The sequence below is a fragment of the Mixophyes fleayi genome, chromosome 1 (genome assembly GCF_038048845.1).
Source record: "Mixophyes fleayi isolate aMixFle1 chromosome 1, aMixFle1.hap1, whole genome shotgun sequence".
In the NCBI taxonomy this organism is placed as follows: Eukaryota; Metazoa; Chordata; class Amphibia; order Anura; family Limnodynastidae; genus Mixophyes; species Mixophyes fleayi.
The window spans coordinates 25,702,061-25,727,353 of NC_134402.1; the positions used below are offsets into that span (position 1 = coordinate 25,702,061).

Below are 25,293 nucleotides of genomic sequence, written 5' to 3' on the forward strand. Positions count from 1 at the left end.
CCAGGGTTTATTTCTTTATATTTCTTAATCTGTCCAACCCAATACTATACGGCTATTGCAGGACATATGCTGCTGCTGTCTTTTCATTACATACTGTAAAATAGAACATTTATTTTAAATCAGCTTTAAATACAAAGACATGGACAAAAATATGTGTTTGTTTTTTTAATCTAGATTAATAATGAGTTTAAAACAAAGATATTAAACACATTAAAATCACCTGCATCTCCCAAAGTAACAAATAACTGTACTTTACTCAAGATCTGTTGCAATCATAGGGCCCAGGAACGAACACACACATTTTTTAATTTTAAAAGTTTATTTAAAATCACTGTTGTACGATCGTATGGGAATAATTTAAAGGTGCACCAAAATGTAGATTGTAAAGTCTGATACTCATTATTCAATAAGAACATTTTGTTGTTACAATAAAAAGAATCAGTGAAACGCGTGTCAGAGAACATCTTGTAAATAGCGTCTTATTGCCCATTATATTGTAATGCAATAAATCTGAATAATAAATAACTACATCTATGTTCCAGTGAAGGGGCCGTCTGGATAAAGAAAGCCGCTTTAGGACAGTGATCGCGAGACCCAAGCTTAGTAAGACCACAAGTCTACCAATGCCATCTGAATAGAATAATTTAAAGGGGATCGCTTTAATCCAGAATTTATAAGAGTTATTTAACAACATTCAGGGATTACAAATTTACCATAGCGAAAACACTTAAAGGAAAAGTTACGTTGTTGTTCATAATTATATGGAAAAATATATATTACAAAAGGGCATTGTAATATTTATTTTAGCTACAAAATCCTCTTATGGAATATTAATGTTTAAAAAAAAAAAAAAAAAAAAATTGCCTTCCAGAAATGACAAGAGAAAATTAAAGATTTAAGGCTTTTATTGTAGAACATTGCATTACATCTTAAATTGCATTGGTATAAAATTATCCCAGACATGTGCCAGTTTCTCTAGCTGACCGTTTACCAGTAACATAATCTCCTTCAAAACACAAAACCGTAGTGCTACTCCTGGGGCGGCCGACGGAAGCAGATAGATTTCCGGTACCGCAAAATAGCAGAACACATAGCAGCAAAATATATTCAACGCATTACATTTACACAGGATAAAGGCTGAATGTGCCTAATACCATTATTCAGCAAATACTAATATCGTACAGTGTATTCTGGCAACACTACATCGTAGGACTGGTCAAACCTGTCCCCTAATAATAAAGTCCCGGATGATGAAAATTAAGACAACAGAATCAGTCTATGTTGGGCAAAGGCTGTGACACTGGGTAGGTAAAGTATAAAAGACTGTATTTTATGCACGCTCCCTTAAAAGAGAAGAAGGTTCTTCAACTTCTGCTGATTCGGCTACGAGGCGTATCTAACCAATGATAAAGTCAGATAGGGAAAATAGAATCTATGTACTGTACAGCTTCTTAAGAGGACAGAGCAAAAATCAAAGTGTCCATAAAAATGGGAGTACTTTCTTTAAAATGTGTCCTTTACTTGGCTTACACACTGGAATTCTGGCATGCATGACAAAAAACTTCTTTCATAACAGCATCCTTGTTTCAGTCTTGAATGGCTCAAGAAATTTTTATTCCTCGTATTTTCTTTATATCAGAGAATGGGACTAGTTGAACTTTTACATAATGTAAATTGGTTTAGTGGCCCATTAAACAAGCGCATGCCGCTGTGCTTAAATGTTGCCAAATAAACAAACAATAGCACAACATAATTATAAAACATGACTCATCTACACATAGGGGTGGCAGCCATTTCGTAGCCAAAAATCGTGAGAATACAGTTTGTCAAATAACTATGAATACATGACATTACTGTTGCACAATTCAAATCACAGGGAAACCGTGCATTTACCTCAGTGTTGTCACTGGATCATAGTGAATTTATAGGCTGGATTCTTGGGAATATTAATCAAGCCCAAAAAATGTCTGTCTCCATTGTAGGCAACTGATGTGCTTTTTAGCTTTGATAATGTAACACAAACTACCTAGTAGTGGTAAAAAAAATATATATGGCACTGCAGGAAAAAAAAAATAAAAGAAAAAAGTAAACATCATAACAGTATAAACAGAATAAGTCTCCTGTGTAGAATTATTAAACCATATTCATTGGAGACCAAGTAATTGGACGGTCACGACTGATCACCTGATAATAGTGGTATAGTACAGTACAGGGCATTTCTTGCAGATAACATAATGCCACTTAATAATAGAGCATTAATCACACACATACACTATTTTACTGGGAATGGGGATACCTCAGCTAGTGATTAAAGTGGACCCAACACATACACACAGTGGAGGCAGCCATTTTGTGGACTAATCTAAAATCCCTGACAATGCAGCATACCAATTCACCACAAGTACTTCTTGATCATCAAGTACCTCTGTGAGGTCACTGGTTCCTATTGGACCGACAGGCTGCAGGCTCAAAAAAAAAAACACAAAAAACACACACAAAATGGCTGCCTCTGCTGTTTGTTCTCCTCAGGGGGCTTTTAAAAGTAGCTGCCACAAGTACAGAGAGGAGTATAGCAAGACCTAAATCCCTTATATAGAAATATTTTAAATGTACCACAAAATGTACACGTACCAGAAAAAAAGGCAATGGTTAATTATAAAACACAGCAGTTCAATAAGGAAAAGACAACAGATTGGCAAAAAAAATAAAAAAAATGTAATGGGCACGGATATGATTGGCTAGCACTAGGCACATGTGACGTGTTCTGGAACTAATGCACAGGCTTGTCACGAATAGACACCGTACCATCCTCCATGCCAAAGTAGACTCTTTCGGCCATGTTAATGAAGAGCCCAGTGTCCACCACACCTGTAAGAAAATAAAAGTCACAAGTTATTAGGTGTATCTAGTGTTATGAACCTGATTAAAATGAAATACATTGGAAACTATACTCTACGGACCACAAATTGGCTATATAAACATTAACACATATATCTGCAATGTATCATATTGTCCTGACTTGTAATTTCCTAGATATGTACTTTATTATGCAATACTGAGGCACACCCAAATATTAAAAAAGTATACCACCCTTATATTCCCAGGACATGCAGTGATCCTCTGCACCAAACTCCAACCTGGTAGAATTTTTGCCAACGGAAGATTGGTAATGTCACATGAAGCACAAAATCCATTGGGGTGAATTAAGTTACTTTATTTAAAGGATGACAACTCATCTGAAATTTAATTTGTAAACAATACTCCTGCACCCGACTGGCAAAACTGTCTGGGTTTAATGCCAGGGGCCAGAGGTTGCAAATGCTTGCTGCATCAGTCTTCACAACTTGGAGCAGTTCAAATTCAAACAGTGTCACATCAGTTTCTGATTGGACAGAGCCGTGTCTCTATTCAGTCAGTCGCTATGCTAGACAAAGACGGGACCCTCTTCCATTGTCAAAGCTTAACCAAGAAACACTGAGAAACTGGCATGAATACGGGCAGCACAGTGGCTCAGTGGTTAGCACTTCTGCCTCACAGCGCTGGGGTCATGAGTTCAATTCCCAACCATGGCCTTATCTGTGTGGAGTTTGTATGTTCTCCCCGTGTTTGTGTGGGTTTCCTCCGGGTGCTCCGGTTTCCTCCCACACTCCAAAAACATACTGGTAGGTTAATTGGCTGCTATCAAATTGACCCTAGTCTGTGTTTCTGTGTGTGTGTGTGTGTGTGTGTGTGTGTGTGTGTGTGTGAGAATTAAGATTGTAAGCTCCAATGGGGCAGGGACTGATGTGAGCGAGTTCTCTGTACAGCGCTGCAGAATCAGTGGAGCTATATAAATAAATGATGATGATGAATACGTTCCACCAAACTGTGGGGGTCTGTACTGCGTATCAACCAATTAACTAACTTAAAAAAATACACTGAATCCCAGAGCAACCAATCAGAAACAGCTTTCATTAATACATATATGTTTATAGCCAAATCTGAAAGAGCTGTCACTATTACAGCAAATACCATCCCAGAAATAGATACATATATTTAATTAATGTGTCTTTATTTAGTATTATTGTGCAGAAGAGATATTTTAAATCAAGTGGTATTTTATCATTTGTTTTCATCATTTTCTAGCTTATACAGTTTAACATTAAAAGCAGGTCAGCAACTGCAGCTCACTGCCCTACACTCTACAGAACAGTCATAAGAATAGAAAGAAGACTACGGAATACCTGATCAGATTGAAGTTTCCCTGTAACTGCTGTCCTGCATTGTTCTTTTTGCTCACAACAATTCTGTTGGAGACTTTCACAATTGTTTCCGTGAGCTGTACATGTAAGGTGCTATGTGAATGAGTCAGAGAAACTAGAGGCAGTTTCATTAGGGTGGAGGATACAACGAAAACAGCCATCTTGAGACCTGCACCTGCTCTGGTGATACATTGCCCGGACCACAGATGATCAATGAGAGGAGCCCTGACTGTAGATGTGTCCCAAGACTGGACCAAGAACACACTTCTAGTAGAAGATCCATTATTCCTCATAATATGCGCAATACAGACAGGTGTATATTTCCAATATGGGCCATGTGTCAAGTAAAATCACTACTCTCCAAACATAATGCTCACACTATAAAAGTTATAGTTTAAGAGTAGCAATGTGACTCTATAAACATGTGACTAAATTTTTTATTTTTTTTCCTTTTATTTCATTCCCTTGTGCATATTTGATATTCAGAGTCCCATGCACCTTACACACATACAGTGAAGGCAGACATTGTGTTCTGCCTTGGAATCCACTTGGAATTAGTGGCAACTAATGTACTTTGTGAGGCACTTGGTGCTTAAGTGTTCAGCATAATACATGGAGAGAAGTCATTCTGACAAGAACCTTATTTCCCGTTTCTTTAATGAATAGAGCAGTGTTAATTCCTTCCATCAATGGATAGGCCAGGCTAAATCAGAGCCATTACTACAGGAAATGATCACATCTATAAGACGAGGAAACCGTCCTCCTAAAAATAATCTCTCTCATTTTTTAATCTATTAAACATGCAGAATTTCCATACTGTATGAACGTTCCCCCCTTCTCTCTTGCTGGCAGAGGTCTCAGCCTCTGCCAAAGCCCCAGGTAGGAGTGCCAAGGCCAAAAGGGCCAAGCTGGGGTCCATAAACATGGGGGAGCCTACATAAAAAGTGACTTGTCATTTATATGGACTGGACCTTGGGTCTCTATGCTGCACAATTTCTTCCAAACATCAGGACTGTCTTAACATGATCACTAATATTAGGTCCTGAGGAACAAACGTCCTTGCTAACAGTGGGGATGATGTGGTTCTTCCAGACCATGGCGTCAATAGTTACCAGGGCGCAATGCATTACTATGCTACCTGTTCCATTACCTACACCCTAAGAGGAAGATAATCGCTCAGGATACCATCCTCTCAAAATCTAATAGACCAAAAGGTGAATAGGACATTGGAAGAGGAGGCACCCCAAGGCAAGTCATATACTATCTCTTTTTCTCTTAAAACTGTGGAATAACTCACTAAGTCCTGTGGGAAGGGTCATATGATAGTAGAAGCGTGCTGACCAGCAATTGCCATCAGATTATCTAGATCAATGAAAGTTTTGGTCTGAAATAGGCAACTGATGCACTGTATAAAAGAGAAGCGATTCCGTAGAGGAACGGTTCCAAGCAAACTATTATATTGTGGAAGCATTCATGACACACTACAATTTGCAGTTCGATTCATAGGCTTATGAGTATCAGCAACAACAGTTTTATAATGGAGGCTCTAGCAGGCACATACTAGATTAAAATATAACTTGCACCTGCTATCTTTCAAAACGGGGGTTGCTGTTTGGCCTTATGTTTGCATAAATAGCTTTGAAGACGAATGGCGAAAACATTTTTCCTACCACAATCATGGAAAAGTTGTGGGCTCAAATCAATCAGCAACGCGGCTCAATAGAGAAACATTTTTCAAGATTACGGACAAAAGGTTTTTGACTTTTTAGACACTACAACTGTACAGTCATGGCCAAAAGGTTTGAGAATGACACAAATATTATTTTTTACAAAGTCTGCTGCCTCAGATTTTATGATGGCAATTTGCATATAGTCGAGAATGTCATGAAGAGCGATCAGATCCCTCTTTGCCATGACAATGAACTTTATCCCAAAAACAACATTTCCACTGCATTTCAGCCCTGCCACAAAAGGACCAGCTGAAATCAGGTCAGTGATTCTCTTGTTAACATAGATTAGAGTGTTGATGAGGACAAGGCTGGAGATCACTCTGTCATGCTGATTGAGTTAGAATATCGGACTGGAAGCTTTAAAAGGGAGGGTGGTGCTTGAAATCATTGTTCTTCCTCTGTTAACCATGGTTATCTGCAAGGAAACACGTGCAGTCATCATTGCTTTGCAAAAAAAAGGGCTTCACAGGCAAGAATATTGCTGCTAGTAAGATTGCACCTAAAGCAACCATTTATAGGATCATCAAGAACTTCAAGGAGAGAGGTTCAATAGTTGCAAAGAAGGCTTGAGGGCGAAAAAGGCTTCAGGACACCCAAGAACGTCCGGCAAGCACCAGGACGTCTCCTAAAGTTTATTCAGCAGAGCTTGCTCAGGAATGGCAGCAGTCAGGTGTGAGTGCATCTGCATGCTCAGTGAGGCGAAGACTTTTGGAGGATGACCTGTTGTCAAGAAGGCCAGGAAAGAAGCCACTTGTCTCCAAGAAAAACATCAGGGACAGACTGATATTCTGCAAAAGGTACAGGGATTAAACTGCTGGACTGGGGTAAAGTCATTTTCTCTGATGAATTCCTTTCAGATTTTTTGGGGCATCTGGAAAACCGCTTTTCCGGAGAAGGAAAGTCGAGCAGTACCATCAGTCCTGTGTTATGCAAACAGTAGAGCATCCTGACCATTGATGTGTGGGGTTCCTTCTCAGCCAAGGGAGTGGGCTCACTCACAATTTTGCCTAAGAACACAGCCATGAATAAAGAAACATCCTCCAAGAGCAACTTCTCCCAACCATCCAAGAACAGTTTGGTGATGTACAATGCCTTTTCCAGCATGATGGAGCACCTTGCCATAAGGCAAAAGTGATAACTAGGTGGTTTGGTGATCAAAACATCGAAATTTTGGGTCCATGGCCAGGAAACTCCCCAGACCTTAATCCCATTGAGAACTTGTGGTCAATCCTCAAGAGGTGGGTGGACACACAAAAACCCACAAGTTGACAAACTTCAAGAATTGATTAGGCAAGAATGGGCGGCCATCAGTCAGTATGTGGCCCAGAAGTTGATTGTCAAAGGATTTTATTGACATACTTTTTGAAGACCTCTGCAATTCGCCCTGGCATACTGTCACTTACGAAACGCTTGTAATTTTACTTCAGTATACCATAGAAACATCTGACAAAAAGGTCTAAAAACACTGAAGCAGCAAACTTTGAGAAAACCAATACTTGTGTCATTCTCAAAACTTTTGACCATCACTGTAGAAGCCTCAGGTGAATCACAGAGGACCTGGTAGATAAAGTAGTAGAAAGGCTCCCAAAACACAAGGAATAGAAGGGTGTACTCAGCCTGGTTTCTTGTGAATCAATCTTCAGTTGAATACAAGCAATTCTTTACTTCGGAAAGCTATTGAGGAATCTAAGGGTAAGATTGTTTCACATAAGGTCAACAATGACACAGTGCTTTGTCAGGGGGACTTGCTTGCAAAGATACATACATGTAAGCATCCCAAATATCTGTTTTAAAGGTCTTAGGCAGTTTCTGATTTTCCTCATACTGGACCAATATTTCCAGTACAAGCCAAGTACTACCATTTGGTCTAGCCATGTCTCCAAGAACATTCTCCAAGAGCCGGGTGGTCTGACTGGCACATCTCAGACTGAAGATTTAAATATTTACCTATTTATAAGACATCCTACTGAAAATCCCAGATTAGAATACCATAAATAAACAAACACATAGAAAGAACACTACAAATGTTACTGTGTTTGGTTAAAATAATTATCAGAAGACCTGGCTAGTATCCACACAGCAGATTAAGTTCCTGTGTACACACATGCAGATTAACTTCTACTCAGACTAGTTGTAGACAGGAGCCCAAATCATTGGTGGGCAACAAGTGGCTCAGTGAGCATTCACCTGTGGTGAAGGTACAAGAGGCACATGCAAGAAGGTCTGATGGGCATGTGTGGAGATCTGAGTGGAATACTGAGGTCTGATGAGCATGTGGGTGCATTTTGTGGTAAAGGTGTATCTATTTTTGAGCAAGTGGGATTTTGGAGCAAACGAGAGGGATGTGGGGGCATTTTGAAGTACATCAGGTTGCCACTGGTCTAGACATTCAGTGTAAATGTAAAGAAATTCAGATGTCACCCAAGGACTTAAGCAGAGGGCTGTCACTAGTCATCAACAAGTCAGTGTCTGTGACAGAGGCCGTCAAGAGGGCAATGATCCATCCCAAGACCTTAGAGGTGTAATTCCTTCAGCAATGGGATAGGAATCAAAATAGTCCTCAGCTGGTGCTCTGAAGCACCTTGTAAAACTACTATGGTAGATAGAGTACGAGCAATCTTAGATCTAGTATTAATAAAAGGCTAAAAGTAGGCAAGAGAGTCTCTATCAAGTAACAGATTCTAACAGGTGTCAGTTCACCTGGTTGGGGAGCTCATCTGAGCCAACATATAATGCAAGGAGTTCGGTCTCTACAGCAGCAGAGCTGGTCCTCGAACAAGTGGGAATTGAATGCAGGTTGCTTTGCCCTTGTAAATTCATGGGTCTTTGGAAAGACAATAATGGTCCAATTGGACAATCAGATAGTGATCAAATATAATAAACACCCAGGTAGGACCACAGCTTTGTCTTCTATTGTCTCCATCTTCTGTTGGGCAAATTCACATTTGTGAAAGTCAATTTTCTCAGAAGACCAGATAGATTAAGCAGAGTAAAGGAGCCTTCATTCCAAGAATTTCAGTTAACTAAAGATGGCCACAGCTTCCAGTTCACAGTACCAGAGGCAACTTATAGAGACAACTTTCCAATCCTGCAGAATTTCTACCCAGCTTATGTGCTTCTCAGTGACGTGATGAAAGTGTGCTGGTAAACTTGTAACCCTCCTGCTCCCAATCCTCATACGATCACTTAATGCAATAAATGTACCGCTGGGAGTTAAGACAGACATTACCTGAACAGCATACTAAAGAGTTTGGCAGGTATGTTACAAACGTATGACCTGAGAAACATACCAGTTCCGTTTTCCATCTCCAGATGAGCTATAGAGAGCAACAACATGGTCATCTCTTAATACATTTGTGAAACATTATCATTTGGAACATAGAACATTATGCTCCAGACTGGAAAAGGCCTCTTAAATCTGGCGGCTGTTTGCAAAGTAAACTACATATTGAAGCATTTATCCCACCCTGCTGTGTCTATAGCTGTGCCATCCCCTTTGTGTACCCATTACTATATTATATTATAATATACACACACACACACACACACAACATACAACTAGGGGTGACCTGGAGGAACAGAGGGTAGCATTTCTGTGTCACGGGAACCATGTGCTAGAGTCTGTCCAGGAGTTTGTATGATCTTTCTCGTGTTTGTGGGAGTATTCTCCAGGTGCTTCTGTGCCCCCCACCCCAAAAACATATAGGTAGTTTAATTAGCTTCTGATGAGATTAACCCTGTCAGTGTTTGTGTGGTAGAGAATTTAGACTGTATGAACAGTCAATAGTTTAGCGGCACCAAAAGGGGTCCCTAGGTTGCAGATCATACAAAGATGGACGTTGTCTCACAAAATCATGCAATGAAGTTCCTGCTCACTTTATATGTTCAATGTCAGACTTATTCTACAGAACAAAGTTATACAACATAACAGTAAGCAAAGTCCTGATCACTTTCAGCAGCAACAAGTCCTCTGGTGGTGGCGTTTGTGAAAGGAGCGACTGTTCCTCACACTCCACAAAGTGACCAAAACCTGTGCGCTGCTTCCCCCTGCTGGTCACAGCTGTTATATGCAGCAGAGATTACTACCTGGAATCATCTTGATTGCTGTATTAATGTCTTTCCAGTCGTGAACTTTGTCAAACTTCCAGTCAAGCAAAAAATTCCCATTATCTGTCACCACTGGGCCCTGTAATAAGGAAACGTAATCAAAATGTTTGATCAAATTGTGTAACAGACAGTAAAAAATAATTTGATAAACTGCCTTAGGTAAAACAACAACAACCACTTGTATGTTAGTGTAGGTAGTGCATATAAAGCACACATACACCATTTATTAGAGAATACTTGCATTATAAAATATAAATAATCCGATCATTATTAGTTGGAAACATTTGCAGAAAACCACAGAAACCGTGTGTGCTGCACACAATGATTAGCATAATACACAGCTGAACATCGGAACAGAACGCTTGCACCTTGTAGAACACGTACTACAGCCGGACATCATTGTGCCGACAAGAGGAATCCATGAGGAAGGATTCACATGGGACCTTTAAACTACATCATTACACAAGAGCTGCCAGGAAAATGAATGCAGCAGGCTACAGATTGGTAGAACAATGTGTCAGTAACAGAGAGTCCATGCATTTTGCAGCTCTGCAACAGATCATTTTTCGTTTGGACAAATCTTGGAATCAGAAAAATGCTATTGAAATAGGATACGTAATACTGTAAATGTTTTAAGGTTAGCAAATTCTGTACGTACAGCATGCAGTTCCTATAATAAGCTCATTTTAGCCTTTTATGGATCCAATCTATTTACTTATCATACAATGTTCATGTAACTTACAGCCTTACTAACAGCCATCCTCAGCTCAGCGACACCCCCAAATCGTTGTTGTATGGTTTTGGTCACAGGAACATAAGCCATTGGTAGAACTTCTATGGGGACACCCTTTTTCCACTGGTCACCAAAATTCTTGGAATCCTTCCTGTTTTAGAACAGATATGACGTATAGATTATGTACATGAATACTGGCCACGACCTGTGAACTTCTAAACGTAGAAGGTAAATCTAATAAGAGGCATCTCCTGCACTACTAGTAACGGTTCAGGACTGTAACCTACATCAACCAATCAGATTTTAGATTTTTATCCACCTAGTACCAGTAAGATAATTGAGAGCAGACATCTGTTGGGTGCTAGTTGCAATATTTTTATTATTAGCATTTATTTATATACCACCTATCATATTTCACTCAGCGCTGTACAGAGAATAGGTAATGATTCATATCAGTCCCTGACCCGAGCTTGAAATCTAAATTCCCTGACACACACACACACACACACAGACTTGGGTCAGTTTAGTCAGACGCCAATTAATCCATCATGTCTTTGTGCTGTGGAATAAAACCCACACAAACACGGGGAGAACATACAAACTCCACATAGATAGTGCCCTGGTCAGGAACCAAACTCATACTTTCAGTGCTGTTAATTAACAATTAGGGGTAGATTTACTAAAGCTTCTATAAAAGGAAAAGTGGCAGGTGTTGCCCATAGCAACCAGACTCTAGATATCATTTATTCATAACATTCTAGAAAATGAAAGCTAGAACCTGATTGGTTGCTATGGGCAACAACCTTCACATATCCTTTTTAAAAGCTTTATGGGCAGCATGGTGGCTAAGTGGTTAGCACTTCTGCCTCACAGCGCTGGGGTCATGAGTTCAATTCCCGACCATGGCCTTATCTGTGTGGAGTTTGTATGTTCTCCCCGTGTTTGCATGGGTTTCCTCCGGGTGCTCCGGTTTCTTCCCACACTCCAAAAACAAACTAGTAGGTTAATTGGATGCTATCAAAATTGACCATAGTGTGTGTGTGTGTGTGTGTGTGTGTGTGTGTGTGTGTGTGTGTGTGTGTGTGTGTGTGTGTGTGTAGACTAAGCGCCAATGGGGCAGGGACTGATGTGAATGAGTTCTCTGTACAGCGCTGCGGAATGAGTGGCGCTATATAAATAAATTATGATGATGAAGCTTTAGTACATCTTTTCCTTAAAGTTTGTAGAGTTGCCCATAAAATAAGCTTTAACAATGGCAACAAAATAACACTAAAATCTATATTTAATACTGGTCTGTCACAATTATAGGCTAACCAGTATAATGACGCATGCTGGGAGCACCGTACAGACACTGGTGCAAAACTAAATCGTTAGTGAGGTCCAGTGTGTGCGGCCAACAGATGTTCTTTAAGGAATTGAAAAAGGGAAACTCCAAGTAGAGCCTTAAATAATAATGTAGAAAAGAAAAAAAATCGTACCAATGCCTTATAACCCAGAGCAACCAGATTTTGATTAGCAATTTATTATTCTATTTTGAACTAGACTTATAAAAAGTTACAATCTGATTGGTTGCCGACTGCTGCAGAAACTTTCACAAAAAAACTTTATCAATAGAGCATTCTGATTAAATCATCACGCACCTCAACACATAGCTGTAGATATGAACAACACACACAACACCTCGCTCTCCACACATTAAGCACAACACTCAGAGCTGCTATGAGGGAATTTCGGGTCCCTGTGCAGTAACTACTTATGCCCCATTAAGTCCCCCCTAAACCCAGACTGCTATGCGTGATCTGTATGCCCACGGGCCGGCTCATCTCCTCCATGACACGGTTATGGCATGTCACTGCCTGTCTGCGCTGTGATTCATGACCAAGCATCACATGACTTAGGTGTGCCCATTTCTCCAGACTCCACCTCCTCACCCCTGCCCATACATGCCAACTGTTTGCTCTGTCCCTCCGGGAGGACCCAGAGGGGCGGTGAAACGTTAAGACAGAAAGGGGCCAAAATTACTCGATTCACCTCAAAATGCGTCAAAGTGGGTGGGATGCAGTAGAAAGGCCTCCTGCTCTCCCGGGGGAGTGGGCAAGTATGTGCCTGCCCGATTTTTCTCTGCCAGGACAAGTTGTCTATCTCCCACTGTTGTAATATAACACAAATACACCCATACACACACAACTGGGCCCAGAAGACAGATGCTCCAACAACCCTCTTACCTGTAATCTGCTATTACTATAAAGGACTTGGCACAACCAGCAACTATTTTTTCCTGGGTCAAACATCCCCTGAAACGACAAGTTACGATAGATGTATAAAACAGTGCTGTCCTACGTAGTTTGTGAATATTAACAAGAGCTTTTGCAAAATGAGGGACAAACACCTCAACCTCAGCAGCAATTGCAAAATATTATATTTCAATAAAAGGACAATAAAAGATGGATCAGAGTGTGTGCGTTCTATTGGATCCTGCAGTCAGCTACCAGTACTATAGAGCTGTAATAGAATGCAGATCACACAGGGTAACGCTTAATTAACAACCAAATTCTACCTATGGTAGGATTCTGCTGCGAGTATAGAATGAGAGAGCAGCTTAAGTATTCAACATATAATTTACCATTTAGTGTGTGTTGCTGCCACTAAACACTGTAATAGGATGATACAAGTTGTGCTTCAGCATGCGGACATGGGAGAGAGGGGTTAGCTGGGTGTGAAATAAATATTAATGGTATATTGATATACTACTATTACTATTCCTTTTCCATCTTCTAACAAATATTTAATCCTACTAAGCTCCCCACTACATTTTCCTCTTGAATGCTGTGTTTGATATCAAACAATTTTAATGCTTTCAAATAAATCAAATATTACATAAGAAAACACTTACCCTCCACCTTTGATGAGGTTCAATTCAGAATCCACTTCATCTGCCCCATCTATGGAGACATCAAGCTGCGTACAGAGGACACTTAGGTAAATAAGACAATATAGGAGCAACAAAGTACAGATATTACCGGAATAAAGAGAGAAAAAAAAAATATATATATGGGCACCACAGAATACTTCTGCATCCAGAGAAAGGACTAGGCCTATAATTGGCACAGTCTGACGGATCTAAGCCCTCCTTCGGAATGACAATATGGGCCTCAAGGGCTTCCCTTGACAAGGAGCTGCCCTTTTGTACACTGTTAAATAAGTCAACAAACAAGGTGAAAGAACCTTGTTATATGTCTTATAGGAAATGGTTGTGCCTTTGGTGTCCTCAAAAACCTGAAATCGAACAGATATTTTTTGTACAGAGAATTCCGTCCCCAATTGTTGGAGTGCAGCTGGCAGGAGTCTGGGCAGGAGATATTGAGACAGGAAATGTTTGGTGGTTTCCATTGAAGTCGGGGAGGGACATTGTGAGATATTGTAAAGTTTACTATGAAAAATCCTAAATTCCTCAGTTATCTGATTTGGGTCCTATGTGATACCACCTGCGGTTTAATTTTGAGCACATTACTATGTAATGTGTCTAGAACACAGTATGGATGCCAACAATCTGTCCGCCTTGTCACCCTTTTCATAAAAAGTTTGGGTTAGGCTCTTAACGGAGTTCTTCCACTCAAGCAGAGAGCACAAGATTCAACTCCCCCATCACTTCTATAAGTTTGGTATAGTCCGCTGGCAAGCCCGAAGCTTTAAGAGTCCTGTCTAAGCTCGCTACTTGTTTGGAGGCCTCAAGCAACTTTTGAGTCCTCACCTTTTAGGCATAAGCAGCCGCCCTAATCAGCCTGCCACAGATCACAGCTTTATGGACATCCCAGAGGAGCATGGGGAAAACCGATAGGTCAGTGTTGGTCATGTAATAGTGTCCAATTTCTGTGCCTGTGATTTAAGGTGTTGGTTGAGAAGGGTCCTATCGTTTAATCGCCAGGTAAACTGTTCCTGGACAGTCTGGGGGCCCATGATGCTCACTGTAGCTGGCAATGGTCTGACCAGGTGCTGGAAAGGATATCAACATCCAGGATGTGTTGAGCTAGGTCAACACACAGAAAGACAGTGTCCAAGCGCGTGTGTACATCATGGACCGGGAAGTAGAAAGTAAAGTTGTTCGCAGTAGGCTCCCTTACTCGCCATGTATAAAGCAGGAGGTGTTGAGATAGGAGTTCAGCCCCCGAAACTTTAGCGTTTTTAGAAAAGGGAAAGAAAAATTTAAATATTGTGAGATGCATCCCCAAAGAATCTTAATCACCCCAAGTGTTGGAAATGCCAGGTACTCCTGTCATTAAGTTGAACCCCTCATTGCTCTGGGCAGGAGTGCGCAAAATACTGGGATTCCGACACAGACGGACTTCCTGCAATGTGCAGAGAGCACTGACCAATAAGTGTTCTGTACGCATGAGAAGCCATTGTGTGTCTGAAGGACTGTGCTGCCCAACTCTCCTGTCACTGGTGCAAAGAGAATCAACTGCTATAAAGGCGGCAGGGGTTGGATGGTAAGTTCGGGGCTTCAGGTTCCTATACTTGAGGATGGGAGGAAGGTTGGTTTACTATTAAAATAGGTTTGTGCGGGGAACATATAACCTTTGACTCTGGCCTTAAAAACCATTCAATTTATGGTGGCTTTCCATGATTTTATTTTGCACATCATACTAGTAACGTCATAAAAAACACATAATTAGTCACATAGTAGTCACATAATATTTTGAACAAATACCCATTAAATGAAGTCACTTTATTTTAAAAAAAATACACTTAAACTTCTAGCCAATAATAAAGTAACTGAAATGGGAATACATAATTAAAAACAAAGCCATAGTTCTTAGGGTACGTGATCTTAAAAGCCTGGGAGTCATCTCTAAGCTTATTTTAGCAGCCAGTGGGCTCAGGGTTATAGGTTGAGCCAATGCACCGACATTGCGGTTGAAAATTAGGCATTTTAAGCAACAGTTTCCCCCTGGGAACATCTTCCCCATACAATATCAGCACCGCCTCTGGTCCTTGTACATCATCAGCAACTTGATCAGAGCTTGTCCCTGGCACCCGTCAAATATGCATCAATTATCAACTCTCTCCGAAAGGCCCTGACATCTGTTACCACCCACAGTAGGAAAGATATTGGGCATCTGAGCCTTCCCAGCATTTTTATACATGACCCCAAGTATAGTGGAATATTATTTATGTAACCACAGTTATTGTTCCATATGAGCCTCCTCGCTGAGGAAAACAAACCCCCAAAAACAATTGCCAGAGTGGCAGCCTGACCATCACTTTCAGCAGCATTTGGCCATCAGTCCACAGAACTACAGACTTCAGTAAAACCATATCTCAGTCAGTTTCCAGACAGTGTCTCAGCTTTTAAAGTATTGTCCCTGCAAATGTCCCTATTTCAGGATTTTGTTTCCTTTGCAGATTTGGTGTAATTCTTACAGTTTCTACTCTCTAGGGCAGCAGTGGTGAATCCCGGACCTCTCGAGCCGTATGAGGCTCTTTGAACCTAGAAGTGAGGGGCTCCTGGACGGCTGGCTGGCAGTATCACCCAAGTGCTCCGGGTGCCAACAGCCGCAGATTGGTGAACTTCTACTTCCAACAGCTCGGCTGTCAGAGAGCAACTGTGTCATGTGACCACCTCTGCATAACATAGGCCAGTCACATTATCACTGGTATCCAATCAGTGAAGGAGGACAGCTGTAGTGTGCTCTTCCCCCTTCCTCTGCGTGGGATCCAGTGTCAGTGTGAGAGGCTGAAAGGCGTGTAAGGAAATCTGAGGGAACTTGGGGAGATCTGTTGGAATGTGTGGAGGTACGTGTGGAAGTCTGATGGCTTGTATGAAGAACGTGGGTAGATCTCATGGCATGTAATAAGGCATATTGGCATGTATGGACATGAGGTGAGATGGATTGGTATGTAAGAGGCATGTGTGGAAGTCTGATGGGTATATACGGGGCATGTGGTGATCTGGTGGCATGTGGGGAGGTCTGATGGGTATATACGGGACATGTGGGGAGGTCTGATGGGTATATACGGGACATGTGGGGAGGTCTGATGGGTATATACGGGACATGTGGGGAGGTCTGATGGGTATATACGAGACATGTGGGGAGGTCTGATGGGTATATACGGGACATGTGGGGAGGTCTGATGGGTATATACAGGGCATGTGGGGAAGTCTGATGGGTATATACGGGGCATGTGGGGAGGTCTGATGGGTATATACGGGACATGTGGGGAGGTCTGATGGGTATATACGGGGCATGTGGGGAGGTCTGATGGGTATATACGGGGCATGTGGGGAGGTCTGATGGGTATATACGGGGCATGTGGGGAGGTCTGATGGGTATATACGGGGCATGTGGGGAGGTCTGATGGGTATATACGGGGCATGTGGGGAGGTCTGATGGGTATATACGGGGCATGTGGGGAGGTCTGATGGGTATATACGGGGCATGTGGGGAGGTCTGATGGGTATATACGGGGCATGTGGGGAGGTCTGATGGGTATATACGGGGCATGTGGGGAGGTCTGATGGGTATATACGGGGCATGTGGGGAGGTCTGATGGGTATATACGGGGCATGTGGGGAGGTCTGATGGGTATATACGGGGCATGTGGGGAGGTCTGATGGGTATATACGGGGCATGTGGTGAACTGGTGGCATGTGGGGAGGTCTGATGGGTATATACGGGGCATGAGGGCAGGTCTGATGGGTATATACGGGGCATGTGGTGATCTGGTGGCATGTGGGGAGGTCTGATGGGTATATACGGGGCATGAGAGCAGGTCTGATGGAAGGTGGAGAGGTCTGATGGGCATTTCTGGGGCATGTGGGTAGATTTGATGGCATGTGGAGAGCTGATGTGTACGTAAGGGGCATGTGGGAAAAATGGGGTGGGCATCTCTCTCTCACAGAATTAAGTATCCCCCCATAACTACCCTTCTGAAGAAAAAAAATGAAAAAAAAAAACCACACACACAACAATGATTTCATTAAACTCCAATTCACAGTTGGATACACAGAGAAATAAAGTTGCAATTTAACAATCTGATCTGCCCATATAGTAGAACACACATACTAAAAACAAAAACATAATAATTAGAGTGTAACTGAATGAGGAGCTTGGCAAGGAGGCCATAGTGATCCGATGCGTCTCATGAGAGCTCTGCAAGACTCCGGGAATAATCGGAGAACATCAGGAAACCCCCATCCCCAAACCTGAATTTCAACAAATATTCTCACTTCTCACTCTTTGAGGACTCCTCCAATCCTTCATTATTGGATCCATTCCTCCATTGTTGCACACATTTAAACATTATTATTTCAAGAAGGAATATCCATACTGACCAGGACATATAAGGACCCATACAATATATCTATAAGAAGAATAAACCAGCTTTCTTCTGGAGACAGATATAACACTCTGTGAGCTGTCTCAGAGTTAGCTGGCTGACTGTATTTATTCCTTGTGGAACAGCGCCATCTGCTGGAATCACAGCTTATTTGCTGAGGAAGTGCAGCGATTCAGTGTACTTCTCCATATTCAGACACAAGTGTTGCTTTTACAATGTTAAAAACAGACAGCACATTCTCAATTTTAGAATTGTTCTTTTTTAGGGAGAGGGGGGGGGGGGGGGGGGAGGGGGTCGCAACTGTCAATGCAGGAACCTGAGAAGTCTTCTTTCAAATACAGAACCAACCAGCTAGACATAAAAATGGTGAGGTGATTACCTTCCACCAACGGAAGAGCTCCAGCAGCTAATTGGGGCTTCCTGATCCACCAGGAACAAGAGGAAGATCAGGCAAGGCTTTCCTAAACCTGCCCTCACTACACCAATACCCAAAAAGACTATTTTCCCCATATGTTCAGAGAAACTCCAAAGGATCGTCTCCTTTTGGACAGGGCGCACACAGAGCCAAGTTCCCAAGATGCCTCTCAACCTATAGATGTCATTATTACACCACAGGAGGAGACACTATGTGAAGTCTATAAACAACCAACCCTTCAGTTTCAGGGTGCAACTTTACAAATTGCCCAATCTACTCTTCTTGAGCCCTTCACCACTCTCCTGAGAGATAATTTTAGGTATAGGTGGTATTCTGGTATGGCATCAAAATAAGCTATACTTTACTTCTACCTTGGCTGAAACCCAACACCTCCTCCCAAAGCTGTGCCTTCCTGTTCCTAACCCTGTCCCAGATTCCATATCGACAAGTGCCACCGGACGCCTGTTTAATAAGACTCCAAAACCTCAAAGACCACCTGTGAGAGTTTAGCCCCCAAAGCCAAGTCAAGCACCTGAAGAGGAATATCTATGCGATACCTCTGTATAGTCAAATAATTCCCTATTTGTAGTGGGGAATTATTTGATCTAATGTCCTTCCTCATAGTCAATGTTTAATTGTTATAGACGTTACTTCTTGATACTGCTTTGGATAACTGACTTAATGTTTATTACTTGTGCGCCCCCAAAGTCTTCCCATATACTCTGCCTTTCAACCAGTGTTTTGGATAAAACTTGAGTAATGTTTGGGCGTGGCTTGGACACCATTCGAGCTGGAAGCATCCTGAGCGCGGCCTGATGCTATACCGGGGAAAAACACCCTTAGATTGGAGGAATTTCTTCTTACTTCTACTTGAGGGAAGGAGACTTGAGTGCACGGTAAGCCGCTCAGCCGAAGAGTTAATGCATGTCTCATAGTGGGAGACTGTTGCTGAAGATGGGCCTGGCCTTCCGCCGTCCACCCGTGGTGCCTGCGGTCTCCAAGCAGCCAGGGCAGAGCACCTTGCTGTTGCAGAGTCGTTGGAGGGGGATTGGCTCACTGGGAAAACATCAGGGGCACCCAGACCGATGGGGAAGGGGGGGTCCAAAACTACAGCACCCAAATAACTCCTTAAATACGAAAGATTCCTTATTTTGTAACTACGTTAATGAACTTTAATATTAAAGTCCCCGGAGTGGGTGTGGGTACGTGGCCAAAACAAGCCGTAAAATACATTTGATAATTGCTAGACACAAAGTAAGATCGGGAACTTTTATCCTGATAAAGCCGGGACCTTTGTGAAGTCAGAACATACTTTATGGTTATAGTCATGAAAAGGACATGTGAGGTATCACAGGTAAGAGGGCAGATATTACAGGAAATTAGTTTACCATAGAAAAGTGGTGATATCACTAGATATTGTAAATAAGACATAATAAGAATATTTTGTTTGCATGAAACATTAAGTTGAGAATATTTTATTTTTTTTATATCGATTCACATTAATTTACCACAACGTTGCGGTGTATTATGTCTATCTGGGGAAAAAAAAATTCTGTGATAGACTTTTATTTAGTAAACTATTGATTATTTTTTAGTAATTTAGAATGCAGGTTAAAATATGATCATAAGTACTAAAATGAAATAAAAGTTCAATCAGGGTTCGAACTGTACATTATTTCTTAGAAAGTAATTTGCAATAGAATATAAATATACTTGTCTGTACAGCAAACCCAATTTCTAGTATGTTGTGGTGTTTGTAGGCAAGAGAGTTTATGACCTGAACTTTTTGATCAGTACATCTCGGTATAGGAGTCTTCTATACAGAAGCTATTGGATGGGACATATATAATGTAAATGAACTAACATGGGGAAGTTTGGAAAAAGTGATTATTTTTTTTTCCCTACGTGATTTGTGTTAGGGCGACATAAATATGCTTGTTCATTTATCAAGTTCATCTTTAGATAGGATAGACAGTGTTTGAAGATAAGTTTATGACCTGAATAACTGATGATTATCTTGACTTCATTGTGAAGTGCTTCTTATTGAATGGAGAATCCACTATGAATTACATGTTTATTTGATCTGTGCTAGGATTACTTTCCACATTATTATGATATTTATGTAAAACTAAATTATGTGAAAACATTTTTATCGAATATACGTTTTAATTCTTATTTTTCAAATCTCAACTTGCTGGTTTATTAGTATTCAATTGGGACATTTATTAAAACAAAACCATAGCAGACACTGAAATGTCAAACAACTTCTATCAATCTGCGGCCCTCCCCCCGGTTTAAGACTTATTGCACATGCCCTAACATTAATGGTGTGTTTTACGTTACAGTTTTGTTAAATGTGACGCAAGATCAGACACTGAGAAGTCTCAGCCCTTTTAACAACAGGATTTGAAAAGTTTTGCAAAACACAAAGAAGAAAGAAAACAATCCATCATCAATGAATACATTATAAGCAGCAGTTTCTGCCCGTGTGGTCCCCAGTCTTCGCCCAAAAAAACCCCAAAACACCTAGATAGATATTTTCAAGGCTTACAAAGTGATCAGAAATCATAGACAAAGACAGAGAGAGGGATCACATTCATACTGGGAGCTGTGGTCTCACCTCTGGGTGTCTCTCCAGGTCCGTCAGAGTTAATTCATTCTGCAGGATCAGCTGTCGAGCCTGTACGGAAAAGAGAAAGCAGGACCACTGATCAGCACACACAAGACTGATTCGGGAATAGTCATATTGTTTTATTGTTAAGGACGATCTTCAGAAAACAAAGAGTCAGGTAGGGATGAGAAGCACAACAAACTAAAAGTCCAGTACAGCAGTTATACTTGATTTTTATTAAGTAATTATTATTAATTTATTTTTTACCCTCACCCCACTATGTGTACTGTTAAACTTAACAAGCAGCATTTTGGCCCATAGGTAATAAAGGACATGTACAACGGCATGAAACCCATATGAAAAGATCAAATATACATAAAAGAATTATTGATTTTACAAGTTTTAAGTGCATGGGTTGCATAAAAATGTAAAGTATGCAATATATATATATATATATAACCATCACAAATATTTTATTCCCAAAACATACTCCTGACTATCACCCAATATCAGGTAGTGCTCCAATCAGCCGGTAGTTATTTTGAAGGCCAGGACAATATTTAACCAATCAATTCACTAAGAGCTAGTAACAGAGGCCGGCACAGGTTTTAGGCAGTGTTATTGTAAGCCAGTAAAGAGACATCTGTAACCTTCCCAGGAGATTCAATGAACAAACTGCGTGGTGTGTTCTATACATGAAACTGAAAATAGAGATAAATCAGTACACACAGATTGGGCCTCCTCAGCTGTCCGATAACTGCAGACAAAACATTTCATTCCTTTGAGAGTCAAGGACAGAGACACTCTTGTTTACCTGAGATTTTGTTACAGGCTCTAGAAAAATTCCAGAAAACCATCAAGGACTGTGAGCATTGTCTTTTGTCCTTGAGAAGCACAAAACAGCCGCTAGTTCCTAAACAACCGAGACTTCCCAGCCAACATACAACTCATGAGCGCACTGTTCTACGGTAACTATCTGCACAAGATCTGCGTCTCTCATCCACCCTCATTACATCCTCCCATTCCCGGTTACAGGACTTTTTCCGGGCTGCACCCACTCTATGGAATTCTCTCCCTCGCACAGTAAGACTCTCCTCTGGTCTACAAACTTTCAAGCGTTCTCTGAAAACCCACCTCTTCAGACAAGCTTATAATATCCCTCAACCACCCTCTTAACCTCACTACATTACCCTATTACCACCTGTTACACAATTTCACACAAGACAACTACCCCCTGACCAACATTGTTGTGTGTCAGGATCATTTAACTTATGAGTCACTTTTACTTTTGCAGTCTGGCTGGGCCGAAATGCAAAATGTAGACTTAACCTCATGTATTAAACTCCCATTGTCCCATAGATTGTAAGCAGTTCCTTCTCACCTCTTTGTCTGTTTTACCCAGTTTGTTTATTAGTTTACTATGTTTGTCCCCAATTGTAAAGTGCTACGGAATATGTTGGCGCTATATAAATGATGATGATGATGATGATCTGTACAAAATTAAAATCTATTTTTTTTTTAATTTACTGAAAACGATCACTAAACCTGGAATATACACTTGATCCAAAGTTAAATCCTAATGTTCAGGAGAACATATGTAAATGATCCCATACCCTAAAGCAGGCCTGTCCAACCTGCGGCCCCCAGGTGTTGTGAAACTACAAGCCCCAGCATGCTTTGCCAGTAGACAACCAGGTGATAGATGGAGGGGCATGCTGGGACTTGTAGTTTCACAACACCTGGAGTGTCACAGGTTAGCCATTACTGTTCTAGAACATGATAGCTAGAATCTGATTGGTTGCTATGGGCAACACCTCCACTTTTCCTTTTCAGAATGTTTGATAGATAAATCTACCCCTAAGTGTCACTACTATAGCCCAAGTGTTACACGGTAAAGAAAAAAAAAAAAGACAATAAAGACATGTATCCATTATAGTTATATTCCCATTCAGGGAGTACACCTGTGAAAATAGCATCGTAATCCAATTACAGAGGAAGAGTTTACCTGGAATGACGTGGGGACACAGAGCACACGGAGATTCTCATTCTTCACTCTTTCAGCTAAGAGGAAAAAGAGAAGAAACATTTTTTAATATAAAGACGTATATCCCTTGTAAAGAACATTTTGTTTGTACGGGCGATTTACATCCAGCTACATTAACAGTCAGTGAGACCCAATTGATGTAAATGGAAATGTTGTAAGTAACAAATCTACAGCTCTACATGGACATAGATTTAAAGGCTGCAGCAATTATTTTTGTAGTTTGTAATACCTGCTCTATATAAGCATTGTACCTGCTACCCTGAGCAAAGCCCCATAAAGCAGCCCTCAGTATCACCGGTGACTCCGCCCCATTACAGGTTCATTCTCCAAACCACAAATTTGAAAGGAGCACACAAGGCAGAACTTTAAATGCATCAAGTGCATCATGAGAGGATTATAAAACATATGTAAGATGCACAGGTAGAATGAACTCCTAATCGCGCCTGCACCTTCCCGTCAGCTCATTTAATTAATATCTTGCTGCCAAATGAAGACTCGTTTTCCCATTTAAGTGCAAAACTGGATGCGCTTGTCCACCTAATCCACTTAGTAATAAGAGCTTCTGATTGGCCAATCTCCTCTGATCACATGGTGCCAAGTTCTTCTCCCTTGTAGACAACATCATCTTAGCCCACAAATCCATTCGCCTACTGCACAAAGGAGCATAAAAGAACATTAGCATTTTCACTAATAACCTTGTAACAACTCTGGGGATGTGATACATGGTATAATGCACTAACCGTCGTAAGTTATAGGGATCTTAGAAGTCACAGAGTCCTGCGACCATATAAACATATGAGGCTGTAGGACAAATCCTAATAGCCATAAAAATGTACATTATTCCTTATACTGCACCAGTGTGCCTGAGGAATACTGAAAGGACGCGGCAGGACTCACTGTTTACACAGATATATTGTTACAGGACATGTTTGTATATTAAGCATATTACTGTACATGAATCTACAAATATCGCCACTAGAAAAATATAAAGTGAACAGTAAAAAAAAAAAAAACCATAACAACAAACCACACACATTATATATACAGAGAAGGAGTTAGGAGTATGACACAGAGACTAACACCGTACCTAATCTATTCACAGCGTGGACAATCGTGGAGCCGCTGCCAATGCCGAGCACCTGATTATTCTGCGGAGAAGAACACAGATCACTAAACGTCACCATCACACCAGACAGCACAGTCCGAGAGAAGACTCAATGCTGTGCTTGAGGAATGGATAGGAACTATGTAGATCAGAAATAATACCAATAATAATATCATCAACAATAAAATATTAAATTATTATTATCATTCCTCCTTAAACCTATCATGACCAAACCAATTTTCACATTTTCATGATGTGCCAATGAAAAAATTCGTACCCCACCCCCTCCCCCCAAACTATTGACAGATAGTGGAATAAATACAATAAAAATCTATGACGGGGGGGGGGGGTGGGGGGAGGCAAAATTAGGGATTGTACTAATATAGGGATACCACAAAATATTTATCCAAAAACTAAAATCAGCTCTTTCTCAAGTTCAGGGATGCCAAATATATGTACTTAAGACCACATGGACACTTGTATACATGTCAGCTATACACATATATCCCCGCACACACTGCTGTCCCTTTACGTGAATATAATGTACTCCTGTCTACAAATCCTTAGAGAGGAAATGATCATCGGACGACACATATTGGGGGGGTGGAATCTAGGATCATTTGTGAAGTTTCAAGGTGACCATTTTCTGTGTAATGCACATTGTTATATACAAGGGGGCCATACACAAGAACATGAATGTTATGAGTTCAAGTGTTCTTAAAACCAGGTAAAACAAACAGGATTGGACTCACATAGTCAAAAAAAACAAAAAAAAACAAACACATTCAAAAAAAAAAAACTTATGTGAGTGATTGGACCTGTGCACACACTTCTGACAATTGCTTCCTTTTACATAATGCCAGTGAATGTTCCAGAGTGCATGATTTTATCAACTTTTATTTTATGTGGGCTAAATTATATACATGTGGAAAATCAAAAAGATGGCGCCCCCTGGTGGTTAGAACACAA

At 40.9% G+C, this 25,293-nt stretch overlaps 1 protein-coding gene across 1 annotated transcript in view; it reads right to left on the reverse strand.

The window, feature by feature from the left end:
• Positions 1-887: 887 nt before the first annotated feature.
• The window catches only part of RPIA (ribose 5-phosphate isomerase A), a 32,420-nt gene continuing 8,014 nt past the window's right edge, over positions 888-25,293 (reverse strand). The window contains exons 3-10 of the mRNA XM_075193902.1: positions 24,307-24,367; positions 23,181-23,236; positions 21,185-21,244; positions 13,705-13,769; positions 13,037-13,105; positions 10,821-10,962; positions 10,058-10,157; positions 888-2,868 (exon numbers count right to left, since the gene is read on the reverse strand). Coding sequence (XP_075050003.1) covers positions 2,771-2,868; positions 10,058-10,157; positions 10,821-10,962; positions 13,037-13,105; positions 13,705-13,769; positions 21,185-21,244; positions 23,181-23,236; positions 24,307-24,367 — 651 coding nt within the window. The 3' untranslated portion in view covers positions 888-2,770. The remainder of the gene's footprint in view (positions 2,869-10,057; positions 10,158-10,820; positions 10,963-13,036; positions 13,106-13,704; positions 13,770-21,184; positions 21,245-23,180; positions 23,237-24,306; positions 24,368-25,293) is intronic.